At 36.8% G+C, this 13,825-nt stretch overlaps 1 protein-coding gene across 1 annotated transcript in view; it reads left to right on the top strand.

Moving 5' to 3' along the window:
- The first annotated feature begins 722 nt into the window (after positions 1-722).
- LOC109087451 (multiple C2 and transmembrane domain-containing protein 1-like) overlaps positions 723-13,825 on the top strand; it is a 158,295-nt gene continuing 145,192 nt past the window's right edge. The window contains exon 1 of the mRNA XM_042756655.1: positions 723-1,478. Coding sequence (XP_042612589.1) covers positions 828-1,478 — 651 coding nt within the window. The 5' untranslated portion in view covers positions 723-827. The remainder of the gene's footprint in view (positions 1,479-13,825) is intronic.

The following is a 13,825-nucleotide window of genomic DNA, read 5'->3' as shown; positions in this document are numbered from 1 at the left end:
GAGAATAATAGAGTAAACTTTAAAGTTACTTACACAATGTGTAGGTCTATCTGATATGCATAAAACGTGTCTAATTATAATGGAAAGGATTATTATTGCCTCGTCCTTTGACATCAGTGTGTATTTTACAAACTCTAAATGTATTGTTTTTTTTAAGTAGTTATATGTCTGAAACCTAAAATAAACATTATGTGGTTGAAAACACTGAAAAGTTGTGATGACAGCTCTGAGCGCGCCTGTCTCTGACTCAGCGCCAGCCAACGCGCGAGAGCACATGTGAGTTTCACGTCATGCACTGACCGTACACTCCAGGGACCAGCCTAGACTGATCACACCGGGGGGATCGTACACTCCAGGGACCAGCCTAGACTGATCACACCGGGGGGATCGTACGTGCGAAAGGGTTAAATTAATTACAACGAAGATATATAGGGACTTTTTTTTATAGAAATCATCTCGCGACCCCTGGAACCACTGATTTTAATATAATGTCAAACGTAGATCACCAAATTCCTTATAATTACGGACTTTCTCCAGAGGGAGGCGCATCTGTCAATTCTGCAATTATGTGTTCGTTTACTGGATATTTCTTAGGTTACTATCAGGTCATTAAGTCTTTAAAGAGTGAATCAGATGCAGTCACGTTTATTTCACAGGTAGCCCTTGTTGGTGGCTATTCTTCCGATTTTACCTCACGTTTTCCCCCCTAGAGAGCTATTTTATTCAATAAAAACAAATGGTCCGGTAGGTTTAGTTTAGGATACTTCAAGGTTAAGGTGCAGTGAAAGACCCTCTGAATAATGTCAGTAGTATCACAGATAAAGTGAATGTGTTGTAAGTGCCTGAGTGTCATTTGCGATCAACAGCACGCGCTCCTGTGCGCTCGCCCGCGCGCTTCAGTGTCACTGGCGCTCCGCGCGCTGACATCCTGCCGCCGCCGCTGCTGCTGCTGCTGGACGGGAACTATGGAGGAGAACCCCAAAGATGAGAGCGCCAAAGACCCGCAATCAACGTCCTACCAGAAAAGGATGTGGAGGAATTTCCAAGAGAAGACCAAACCGTTTTTGAGCCCCAAACTGGGGTCCGAACGATGCAGCGGGGATGGTAAAAAAGAAAGCGGGTTGTTGATGTTTAAAAGAAAGAAGAAACAGGTCTTGGACCGGGTCTTCTCGTCCTCGCAGCCCAATTTGTGCTGCTCAACTCCGCCGTCTTTCGTAGGCGACAGGACCCTGTGCGAGCAGCCGGACTCTAGCGCCAGTAAAGGGCTCGGGATCTCGCCGCTGGCCGCTGTTGATGGAGCATCAGTCGGTAAACCGGAGATTTCCGTATCCGCGCACGGGAGCCCCAAGCTGCTGGTGTCTCATCTGGTGATGTCCCAGCAGAAGAGCTCGTCCTTGGGCTCGACGTGCTTCGAGAAACTGGTGGTGGATTCGGCAGCATCCAGTGAGGATGAGCTGGCTAAAAACGCCAGTGACCCGGTAAGTGTGAGAGTGATTTTAAAACACAAAATAACCAGAAAGTGACCTGAGTGTGCCTTTCGCATCCTGAGAAATGAATTGGCTTCACGTTTCATCCACTGTCTGGTCATGACCCATGTGGGGTGTTCAGAAAGCAGTTGACATTGAACATGGTGACTGATCTGTCATTGTATGGTGCTGCCAATTACCTCCTTGTGTACTCATAAGTGTTATAGAGAGACTAAGAGGTTTACTAACTTTATTCATAAGATCTCACAATGGTCACATTCAGGGGCCCCAAATAGTATTTGGCCACTTAATCCACACTTCAGCATCACTGCATTAGATAACAGCATATCAAACCAATGGCATCTGTACACGAATAGACTTTTACTTAGAACTAACGTCACTTTTCACCTCCATTTTTGCAAATACTTTTAACTAACTAGTGTTAATGTGATTTGTGAATGATGTATGCAGCAGTGGTGTAAAGTAGTCTAGACTAAATGTAATTAGTTACTGTACTTGAGTATCTTTTTGGCTACTTTGTTTTACTGAGTATCAAAGGTATTCACAGCTTTAACTCTCTACTTCAGTACATTTTTGAACAGTTATTATCTCTTTACTCCACTACATTTGTAATGAGTGTTGCAGTTACTCATTACATTTTGCATGGCACCTAACTTTTTCTGAAGCAGTTTATTTCTGCTACAAAAGAAGCAATATTGCAATGTACAGGGCATTAAAGGTGCTATATCCTGTGCGTTTTGCCCTTACTCACTGAAACTTGTCACCTTGGCTTCTTTAGTTGAATGTGAGTGCAGCAGGTAGTTGTGAATCACTGGTGTTTTGTATACGATATAAGGACATAACTATACAGCAGGCGATGAGGCTGAAACCAGCACTTCTAATGCAAGAAGGCTTTGACTTTTTAATTTTACTTAAGTTTGACAATGAAATAGTGTCCAAATATGTACTGTAATCCTAATTTTGAAGAGTATATTTATTAACAAACTTATGTTTTGTGAATTGTTTTGCTTTTAAAGTCTGTTTTTGCTGTCTTTCTTTAAATAATTGGTTTGGTATTTTTAAAGCAATGACTTTCACATCTTTTTTTTTTTTAAGTGTGACTTAATTATTCCAAACATTTTTTTTTGTGGGGACCCTGTATGTTTGGGTGTTCTCTGAGTTTAACATATTAATACACTAATGCAAACATGAGTTTCATAAAATGCAGTTAGGACATTGTATGATATCTGTCATGATCTTCATTGTCTCAAGAGCCGCTGACTAGTGTCATTGTTAACACGTAGCAGCTCTTGTGGTTATCACACGTGTGATACAAATGTCCCAGACGTTTGCAGTGACATATCTGCCTTATTATGTGCAAAAATTTGCGTTGACTTATGTGTATTTTTTTGTTATATGATGTTAGGTTCTGATTGTATAATTATTTTAAACTCAGTTCATATTAAAAAAGATTAAATCAACAGTTACACATGTTTTTTCCTAAAGTTTATTATAATTTTATCTTTTTTTTTTCAGACAATGGAAATGCAAGAGAAAACAATACTCCATATCACAGCAATTCCGCTATCAACAGTACTGTTTTATGTTTTCAGCACTGACCTTGTTGCAAATAAGAACCAGATTTATTTAGGCTATCAATTCATAATTTTGTGAACCTCCTGACATCATCATTGGCCTTTCAGTGAATCCCATCTTTTTACTATTAATTTTATTCTTGTAATTCAAGTAATACTGTAGTTCACAAAAAATTAAATAAAGAAATAATAATAATAATAGCTGAAAATGTACTCATCCTCAGGCCATCCAATATCCAGATTCATTTGTTTCTTCATCAGAACAGATTTGGAGAAATTACATCACTTGCTCAATAGTGGATCCTCTGCAGTGAATGGGTGCCATCAGAATGAGAGTCCAAATAGCTAATTGAAAACATCACAATAATCCAATGTAATCCACATGACTCCAGTCTATCAGTTAACGTCTTGTGACGTGAAAAACTGTCAATTTTTTGGTGAAGTATTTCTTTAACAAGAAAATCCATATCTATTTGCATCAGGGCTGCTCAACAACATTGCAGAATAACTAACTTCTTCAGGATGTGCATATAGTATATATATATGAATGTTACCATTTGTATAGGCATCTTTAAATTAAAAAGCTATAGTAATGTTTCCAATAGGAGGCAGTTTGCATTAGGCTTCTTATATGAAATCTCAGATATTTATGGAAAGATCGAAATCTCTGCACGTAATATGATACAGTATGTGGGTTTGAGAAGTTCAGTGACATTGTGTGCAGAGAAGGCAATGAAAGAATCAGTGACCCATTTAGCCTGATCCATAATTAAACCCGCTACAACATCTTTCCCTCAATAGCAATTATATAATACCTTACTACCAAACTGAGGTCCTGTTCCTCTGTTGTTCTGTTCGAAAATTTAACAGATAGGGCTTATTTTTCATGAATTAGAGAGACTGCGAGATATAGATCTGATTTCGGTTTAGAGCAGAACAGATTAGGTACCTGTAAGGTCATATGTGAAAAGTGCAACCACTACTGCTCAGTGGAAGAAGCTTCTGGCAGTCAGTGTACTTTCTGGCTCTCAGACAATAATAGTTTTTGCCAATATGCTGACTTGTCTTAGTAAAGTGTCAGGGCTACATCATTTTTAATTATTAAGGCTGTCCATTTGGTTTAGTACACATAGTTATATTAAAAACACAATAAAATGAATTAAATAATCTAGTCATCGTTTCACTGTTTATTTTGCTTTAAGACAGCCTGTCAGTTTGGTAGAGATTTTTACTTTCTGCATGTTTACAGTGTTTAGTTACAGTCAGTAGGTGGCAACAAGCGAAAGTCTTTAGATGTGATTCATTAATTCATTCAAACGATACGTTCAGACAAGAATTAATTCAGGAACGAGCCAGGTGACTATTTAATGAGTCATTGAATCATTCACTTAACCGATTTGAACACTGAATCATTCTGGAAATGAATACTGCTGTGTGCTTCTTGGACATGCTTTGACTTTGTTTGGAACTATTTTCATTGGCTGAGTGAAATTACAGACACTTAAGGATGGCAGAAATTAACCTCTTCAAAGCTTTGAATCAATTAATCCAATTGCTACGCAAAATGATTCACTCTTTCAGGGCACTCCAAACATCACACGCTCGTGACACCTGCTGGTAAGAACTGTGTGAATGCAAAACTCATGCCAAATCATGCAAAAAAACAAAAAAACTACAATTGTGCAGGCTTCACAATCTTCATTGCTTGGCATAATTTGGTTCCTTTGAGCTCTTCATCTCAGCACACATGCTGCTCTATTAATGGCCATAGCAGCAGGTCACTCAAAAGCTAATGAACCTTCACTACTGTATGTGCCCTCATTTTTGTAAAGAGCTGCAGTGGTCTGTATTTTTTCATTAGTCTCATTCATTATGTCTGCATAAAGTTAAACTACTCTTGGACCTTACTATACATAATGAGCAGTGTATGTAATTTGAGGTAGGTTTATTAGCCCCTTTCAATTGAGTTTCTAAGAACTATGATTAACACTTCCTCACTCAGTCAGCTTATTTGTTACAAGAAGAGGTTTGAGTCATATTTCTTGACACAAACAATGGTAAACCACAATAGGTTGTTGTGCTTTTCTTTGACTGGAGCCCTTTGATCACTAATGTGAATTCTCCATACCAGCACAGTTTTTTGTGAACATCCTCCCCCCAGGGGTACACAGGAAATTGTCTGAAATGCGTAAACCACATAGCATCAGAAATACATTTTCTCAAAGGCCGCAAGGCTTAATGTTGTAGTATTTTTCTGCTTGGAGCAGAAATGCTGGTGTAATATCCTCATGCCCTGCACAAATGAGATGGACACACAAGCCAGGATGACTCAGGGCTTTTTCTAGATGTATTGACTGTGTAGGGTTGTTATCTCATATGTGACCCTGGTCCCCAAAACCAGTCTTAAGTCGCTGGGGTACATTTTTAGCAATAGCCAAAAATACATTGTATGTCTCAAAATTATCGATTTTTCTTTTTTGCCAAAAATCATTAGGATGTTAAGTAAAGATCATGTTCCATGAAGATATTTTGTACATTTCCGACCGTAAATTTATCAAAACCTAATTTTTGATTAGAAATATGCATTGCTAAGAACTTCATTTTTACCCTTATGACTGGTTTTGTGGTCCAGGGTCACATATGTAGGTTTCTTGTGATGAGATTGGGGAGATGAGACTAAAACAAGACACTGGCAGTAAAACAAGGTTTATCTTCCTAGTGAGCAAGTCAGGTTCTTTGTTGCTATGATGTTGTGTTTGATTTTTTTTCTTTATGCCCATTACAGGCTTAGATATTAATATTAAAGAAGTGGGAATTAACCAAACTTGTCTTCTGCTTATTTTAACAAAGGAGTCAAGTGGGAACATGATCTTAATAGCCCCTGCTGGTTGATGCCTTATAGCAACATCATGTGGCAGACATTTTTCTCTATTTATGAAATGTGTGACATATGGCCAAGTATGGTGCCCCATGCTCAGAATTTGTGCTCTGCATTTAACCCAAGTGCACACACACAGTAGTGAACACACACCCAGCAGTAGGCAGCCATATTGCTGCGGTGCCCCGGAAGCAGTTTGTGGTATTGAGGGTGGAAGAGAGTGCTGGTTATTCACTCCCCTCACGACAATTCCTGGTGGACCTGAGACTTGAACCCACAACCTTCAGGTTGCAAGTCCGACTCTCTAAACATTAGGCCATGACTGCCTCATTTACAGCCATTCATATTATATATGTGGAATGTAATACATATATTGTGGAATGTGTATGATAGTATAATTATAAAAGTTCTACTAGTGCTAGATTCTTTTGGATGATCTTAAAAGTGTGAAATGGGCATGATGTCACAAGTCAGGATACACTCCAAGAAAAGTCTGTAAAAATATGGCCCAATGTATTGTGTTAATATAAGGGAATTTTTCCATAATGATTGTTTTTCAACAGGTGTTTTACCTGTATTTTGAATAATGCATTGCATTGTGGTGTTTTAGGGTTAAAGGAAATGTCTGTAAATAATAATGTTCTTGAAGAAAATTATTTTTTTTCTTGCAGTCTAGCCACTAGTAGTGGTTCAACGGATGGATCATATTGCGGTTTTTGATTCATGGATCAGAATATTTTTTGGATCAGCAAGAAAAAAAGTATTTTATATCAATGTACTTTGCTTTCTATTGATTACTTAAAGCACACTTTAAGTACTATTTTTTTAATTATTTTTACCCATGTGCTGGGTCATTCTCAAAAAAGCTGGGTTACTTTTTCTACCCAGCCACAGAAATGGTTGTTTTTAACCCAGCATTTTTTAGAGTGTATATTCTCTCTGCCATCTCTGATGTAATCAGCCTGGTTTTCTTTACATTAGCTCAGATTTGGACTGATTGTTTGAATGCATTCGCTTACTGGATCATTGGACTGAAAATTTTCCCAGAGTTTAGCGGCTTAAAATGATCTGATTGCAAACAGAGAAGCCAAATTGGGTTAAAGGGTTAGAATAGAAATTGAATAGAAATTCAGTAATTTTCCGTTAACTGTGTATTTTTTTTTTTTTTTACACATTACGGATTGTAAAATTAATTGCATGCGTTTACATTGATAGCCCTTAATACAATATAACACCAAAAAAAAAAAAAAAAAAATTAAGAGCACTCACTGAATATTAAGGAGCATCACAGCTGTCAGTTGCGCGAAAGGGCTGGAATTTTGTACACATTTAAAATTAGAGACAACCCCAGCATTGTAATCATGATCCAAACAAAGATGCTGCATGCATGAGCCGTTTCAGATGTCAATTATAGTGAATTATTTCAAAATCTGAAGCAAAAACAGAATGGTCTGACTTTAGCTTTGTGAGTTTATGCTACATAAAACATCTGAAAGAAACAAAAACAGCGAGCAGGCTGACTGTAAATACAAATTCACTCTCTGACAGCAGGTGGCACTTATGGAACAGACAATATAGCATTTCATTGGTTATCCTGTAAACAAAGCAGTGCTGCAGTGCTTTGTTTTTTTTTTTTATACATGCAATATACAGAGGCAAGGTGAGAAGAAAATGGCATTTAAACTTTTCTCAAGACAGTCAGTTCCCCTCAGAAACACAGTCATATAAACCTCCACTCCCAATTCAATATTTAGGATTTCCTTTCTATATTTTGCGCATGGTGAACAGTGAGCTTGTTCTGCTTGCTACAGTATTCTCTTCTCTTTGTGAAAGGGAGTGATTGGCGGCTAATATATAACCAGTCTTGTTATTGAAGCGCAGCTTAGATAGAATGGGGACCGGTCATTGCAGGGCTCGCATTCGGGCAGGTACTCTTGAGATTTTGGTAGCCTGAAAATTAATTTAACTAGCTCATATAAAAAAATACCTTTTTTTTAATATAGAAAATCAGATAAAGATCAACAAATATGAAGGAAGTAATTTTATTTCACAATTTACAGGGTATCTGCAGAATTTATTTAGGCAATTTATGACCCATTTTAAGAGCTGCACAAGTAAAATAAACAGCATGAGTGGGGTTGGACAATATCAATGGTAACATACAGTATTGAGCCATAAAATTAAGACATGCGCGCTGCGTTTGGCTTGAAAAGTGCAGTGCTTATATTTATTCAATGACATCATGCCTTTTAAAGTTTAATCCAGCCGTATCGCGATTCTTGTCTTTCCGTCCCCAACTGTAAGACCTCTTGAAATTATAATTAAGACATTTCTTATACCATTTAACGTATTTAAAACTTTTTATGGCCTTAAGTTTGATACTACTAACTTTAGGAGTTTTTAAGGACACGTGGGAGATTTGCATTTAAGGTAGCCTGTAGGGCAGAGTGCTGCTGATACATTTTGGTAGCCTGACTGGAAAACACAATAGTCCTGGGACGTCAGGCTAGCGATTTTGCGAGCCCTGCATTGTATCAGCTCACAGCAGGCATGTGCAGTTATTTGTGAACGTTTAGCAAAGAAATTAAGAGGTTGCACCATAACAATTATTTGTACTCACACAAATGCTCCCAAATATATTTTGGGGTCACACAGATTATATTTCGGGAGCATTCTGTATTCAGGTACAGAAATTTAATAATTAAGAGTAAACTAACACTACATAGTGTTCACGGTATAAATTAAATATAGATTAATCTTTGTTAAAGCTGTATTTTGTTGTTTGATTTACATTAATGACACAGACAGCATCAGGTATGTAAAGGCTGCTGTCCCTTTAAGACTGAATGCATGGATCCAATATAATGATACATATCAGATTTCTTTCTCAGTGGCTTTTTGTTCTCTTAAGACAAAACCGACTGCGTTTATGAGAATGATTGCCAAGACGGATATTTTGACAAAATTTTGTGTTTATGTGTAATCTTTTGTGTTAATAGGCAATATTTTGCTGAGCATGTTATTGTGCTGGTACTCTGACAGGTTTAGGACTGCCGTGGACAGCTGACTCCCAAAGCTTTTGTTATTCTTCATATTCTGTGCGGTGGTTAGTTTGCAGGAACTTTTCGAATAAGTTTAAATTGATTTTAACCTTTAGAAGGCCTGTTTTTCTAACTTAATTAAATCTATGCATCAACTTTTGTCAAATTAATAAATAAATTCAAATAGACACTACAGGGCTGCTACCAATCAGATAAAATCCGTATCAACCAAATTTGTGTTTGCATTGCAGAAGTGGCACAGAATCTGCATCTGAAGTGGCATTAGATGCATTCACACAGACCGAATTCAACCGATTCGTTCAAATGGCTAATTGATTCAGTAACGAAAAACCATTGTGTGTGTTCTGCTGAATGAGTGAAAGCCTGAACTCTAAATGTGCTCGCACAGTAGTCTAACCTACATCATGTAGTGTATGTGTGCACTCTCTAGGTGTGTTTTGTTTGGTTTTTGCGATATACTCATTAAATCCAATCGCATATTGTGTAAACAACAATTACGATATTATCGTAGACAGTACAAATGAAAAACTTTCACTCTATGATGGTTAATTTTTGCAAATAATCCATGAATCACACACGTGCAGAACCGCTGGGCCTGGTCTTTAAGGATCACAGATCAACTACGATCTGTTTAACCTTAGCCACACAGCATTTTCATGGTGTCATTTTTCTGTGGTTAATGCTCATGAGCAAAAATTAAAATTTTACTTTGCTTACATCCAGGTGGTCCTGTGTCACCCGTGCAACTGCCATTCAGATAATTAATTCAATCAGCTCTGATATGTTTAATATAATATTTTATATATATATATATATAAAATTTATTTTGAAAAGTGCGTACATTTTAATTGTCCTCTCAGTAAATCAGATGTTCTTGAACTCATCAATCAAGTCAATGAAGGAAAAATATGGTTGTCCATTTTCTTTTAACTCATTATTTATTTAATTATGATGGACAATTAATAAAAATGAAAGGATTTCTTAAAGCTGTTTTTGACATGAAGTTGGTTTAATATTTATTAATTTGCAAGTTAAAATCTGCTTAATGTTTTAAACAGTGGCACTAATGCAGTATGTGTGGCCTGTTCTCTGGGTAATCTTTATGTTTATTAGACTGCGCTGGGCTCTTCTTTTGTTGGCCTGTTGAAAGAACAGAAGCAAGTGCCTGCACTAAAAGCTTTTTTTTCTTTGCTTTCTTTTTTTTTCTTTTGCTTTCATTAGTTTTCAAACAGTAGGCAACAAATTACAGCTTGAAAGGCCTTCATGGGGTTATTTTACATTGAAGTAAACTGTAATTTAACCCGACTGATCACTAGTCTGATGTCTGGTGTATGTGGTACGGCAACATGTTTAGAAAGGAACAGGTGGACTGTGAATATTTACAAGATAAAGGCATCTGTTTATTAAATGTTTTAACATGATAATTCAGCAAACAAAAATTTTCAGTTCAGTGGAAGTTATCAAAAAGAGATGGTCTAAATGCACTTGAAAATGAAGCTGTATGAAAACACATTTCTGCTTCTCATGTGAATTGTTTTAAAAGGACTAATGAATGTGCATGAGCCGAATGCTATAAAGGGCAGTGGTGTCTGTCATTGGGTTCAGTGAGCATCATGCAGACGCATTGGATGAAATGTTTTTTGGATTTCTACTATTGTAATCAGAACAACTGTGGTGTGCATGTGCTATGTGTGCTTCTTTCTTTTTCTTTCTTTCTTTCTTTCTTTCTTTCTTTCTTTGTAATATACACTCTTAAAACTAATGGTTCCATGAAGAATCTTAAAAAATTCTTTGAACCTTTAAATTGCACAAAGGGTTTTTTATAGTGAACAAAAGGTTTTTAGATTGTTAAAATGTTCTTACTTTAGGGAAAATGGTTATTTGAAAAATCCCTAAGAGGGATACAACCCTTTGGTACAAAACTTCCCCCCTCCCCACACAAATGTTGTTGCTTCATTAATATTCAATAAAAAGAAATATATTTTCATCATCAGACACTTGGGTGCCAGAACATTTGCATGCACAACATATTTGTGTCATATTGGTTATCAGTCAATATTAGAGGGTTTATTTGTTTACTTGTTTTTCATTTATCGGTTGGATATTTAAATGTTCATGCTCATTTTCCATATTTTTTATATTTAGGTTAACTTTGGTGTCATCTAACACTCAATTTTATCCTTTAAAACACTAATTTAATAACGCTTTTAAAATTAATCTTCAGCAAATATTTGTATCTTTTCATGCTGTACTTTATAATGTTGTGATACCTGTTTGAAACATTTAAAACAATTGTGTTGTTATCTCACGTTTTTTTTGTTTGTTTGTTTTTTTGCAATAGGAGTTACAGATTAATTTTTTAGACAAGATGATTGCTAGACAAATGTTTTCACCACTTTGTAACCTACAATCCATTGAACAAACTGTACTTCGAACCCTCATACAGCCTCGTTTCATTCTTGAACATGGTCACAGCCTTGTTTTCGTCAAATTGAATATGGTCTTTGTGGGCTGGACTAGCAGCTGTGGCAGCATGATCTTAATCTGTACATTTCTTGGTAATGGCTGATAGTGGTAGTAGTAGTGTTGCAGTGATGTAGTGATATTGAGTTAAGTTGTATCGTAGGGGTGTTAAGCTGCATCTTCACACCTTCCTATAAAGAAAGAGTCCTCCTCCTCTCACTCTCTTAATACTCCCTTCTTCACGAGACTTGAAGATTGCATCACACTCCAGGGATTTACATAGATAAAAATATAAAGAATACAAAGTAAGGCAATGAGAGAGCGCATAGTCTTTTTGAAAGCTAAATAGTATATAAACTATAGTATAAACAGTATAATTATGCACTGGCTGTGAGCAGGCCTGTTCACCACTGTGTGAAATCTCATTTGCACAGGGCTGTGTTTAGTACAGGGCTGTTTGCACAGAGGCAAATGCGATTCGCATTAACTCTCCAGGCAGAATGGACATCAATTAGCAGTTGTGTGGATGGATGCGCCGCTCCACTGGGCTCCATGACTGCCCATATTGCACTGTTTGTTTGTGTAACAAAAGCTACAGCACATAGGCTTTGCTAGGTGATGATGTTCAGGCACATGATGTTTGCTTAAAGGATTAGTTCACTTCCAGAATAAAAAATCTAATTTAATCTAATCTGATTTTTAAAATAAATCTAATTTGATAATTTACTCACCCCCATGTCATCCAAGATATTCATTTCTTTCTTTTCTCAGTCGCAAAGAAATTAAGGCAATTCAAGGTTTGTGTGTCTGCAAACACACGCGGTTAGCTCTTCATCTGTGTACTCCTGTTCAATAAGTTACTGTAGGGCATCTCATTTTCTCCTCCAACTTCAAAATCTTCCAACATCATTGTTTTACTGTGTTTTGTAAAGGCCGTTTGACTTTCTTTGCACGTTTGCTTTGTAAACACTGGGTCGGTACTTCCGCCTACATCACGCGTGAACTTTCCAACGTGATTAAGTGATGGGTGAAGTCGAGCTAGTGCAAGACGAGCTTTGTGGTTAAAAAGTATATAAATAGATCCCTTTGAAGCTTCACTGAAACTGCAATTTGGACCTTCAGCCAGTTGATTCCTACTGAAGTCCATTATATAGAGAAAAAACCTGGAATGTTTTACTCAAAAACCTTATTTTTTTTGTGACTGAAGAAAGAAAGACATAAACATCTTGGATCACATAGGATAGAGTAAATTATCAGGAATTTTTATTCTGGAAGTGTATTAATCCTTTGTTTAACCTCAGAAAGGAATGATCCACTACCGCTCAGTTTTAGTTCAGGGTTAGACTTCCCACAGTGCTTCCCACACATAGACTTTACTTGGGTGGGCTGCCCAGGTATATTAACAGCCGCCAAACTATATTTGGAGAAACATTTTACTATTTTTATTGTTTTTAACTAGTGGAAAATCTCCCCTCACTCTACACATTTCAAATCTGCTCGTTTTGTGTGCGCGAGAACTGTTTACTCCCGCTGATATTCCCACAGACAGGGCTCAACAGTGCGGGTGCTTCAGTCGCATTTGTGACTAAAAATAGATGTGTGCGCAGGGCCGTTTCTAGCCATTTTGACGCCCTGGGTGAAATCCCTGTTGGCGCCCTCCATTCCACTCCCAAACAAGATCATTTAAGATTACATGCAAAATAACATAAAATTGATTATGTAAACACTCAAATCTTAAATAGCAGTTATATAAATAGCAATCTTTAACACTGATACATTTCCAAATTATATTTGTGTGTGTATATATACTGTATATATAAATCTATAATTTTGACCCATACAGTGTGTTGTTGGCTAGTGTCCCATCCACTGAGAGAGACTATCATTTTAATGCTGTAATTTTGCATAATTCACAATGCGTAATAGTACATAATATTAGTATGGAATTAAATGTAATAACAGCCTATGTAATTAAAATGAATTTCAATAAATAAAAATATTGTTCAAAATCACACATTATTTGTTATTTGTCACATGTAGTAGACCATTTTTGTGCCATGGGTAATTGGAGGATTTTCCACCCAGCTACCACTGCTAGCTCATGTGTGTGTGTTTGTAAGAGAAAGAAAAAGAAACATGGCAAAATGCTTGTGGGTGGTTCAAGTTCACAAATGGGTCAACTCTGTGCTCATATTAATATGTATTTGTCTTTATGATCTGTTACAAACTGTGGTATTATTTTTGTGTTGATGCTAATTTAAATATTGGCATTAGTTAAATGAATAAATCAGTGCATACCAGATGACCTCTGTTCCCTTCAAGATATCAAAGTTTGCTAACAGGCCTAGTTCATGTGGCTTT

This window comes from Cyprinus carpio, chromosome A5 (genome assembly GCF_018340385.1).
Source record: "Cyprinus carpio isolate SPL01 chromosome A5, ASM1834038v1, whole genome shotgun sequence".
NCBI classification, from domain to species: Eukaryota; Metazoa; Chordata; class Actinopteri; order Cypriniformes; family Cyprinidae; genus Cyprinus; species Cyprinus carpio.
Note: the sequence above shows the minus strand (reverse complement) of the source record. Positions and strands in the feature narration are given on the sequence as shown.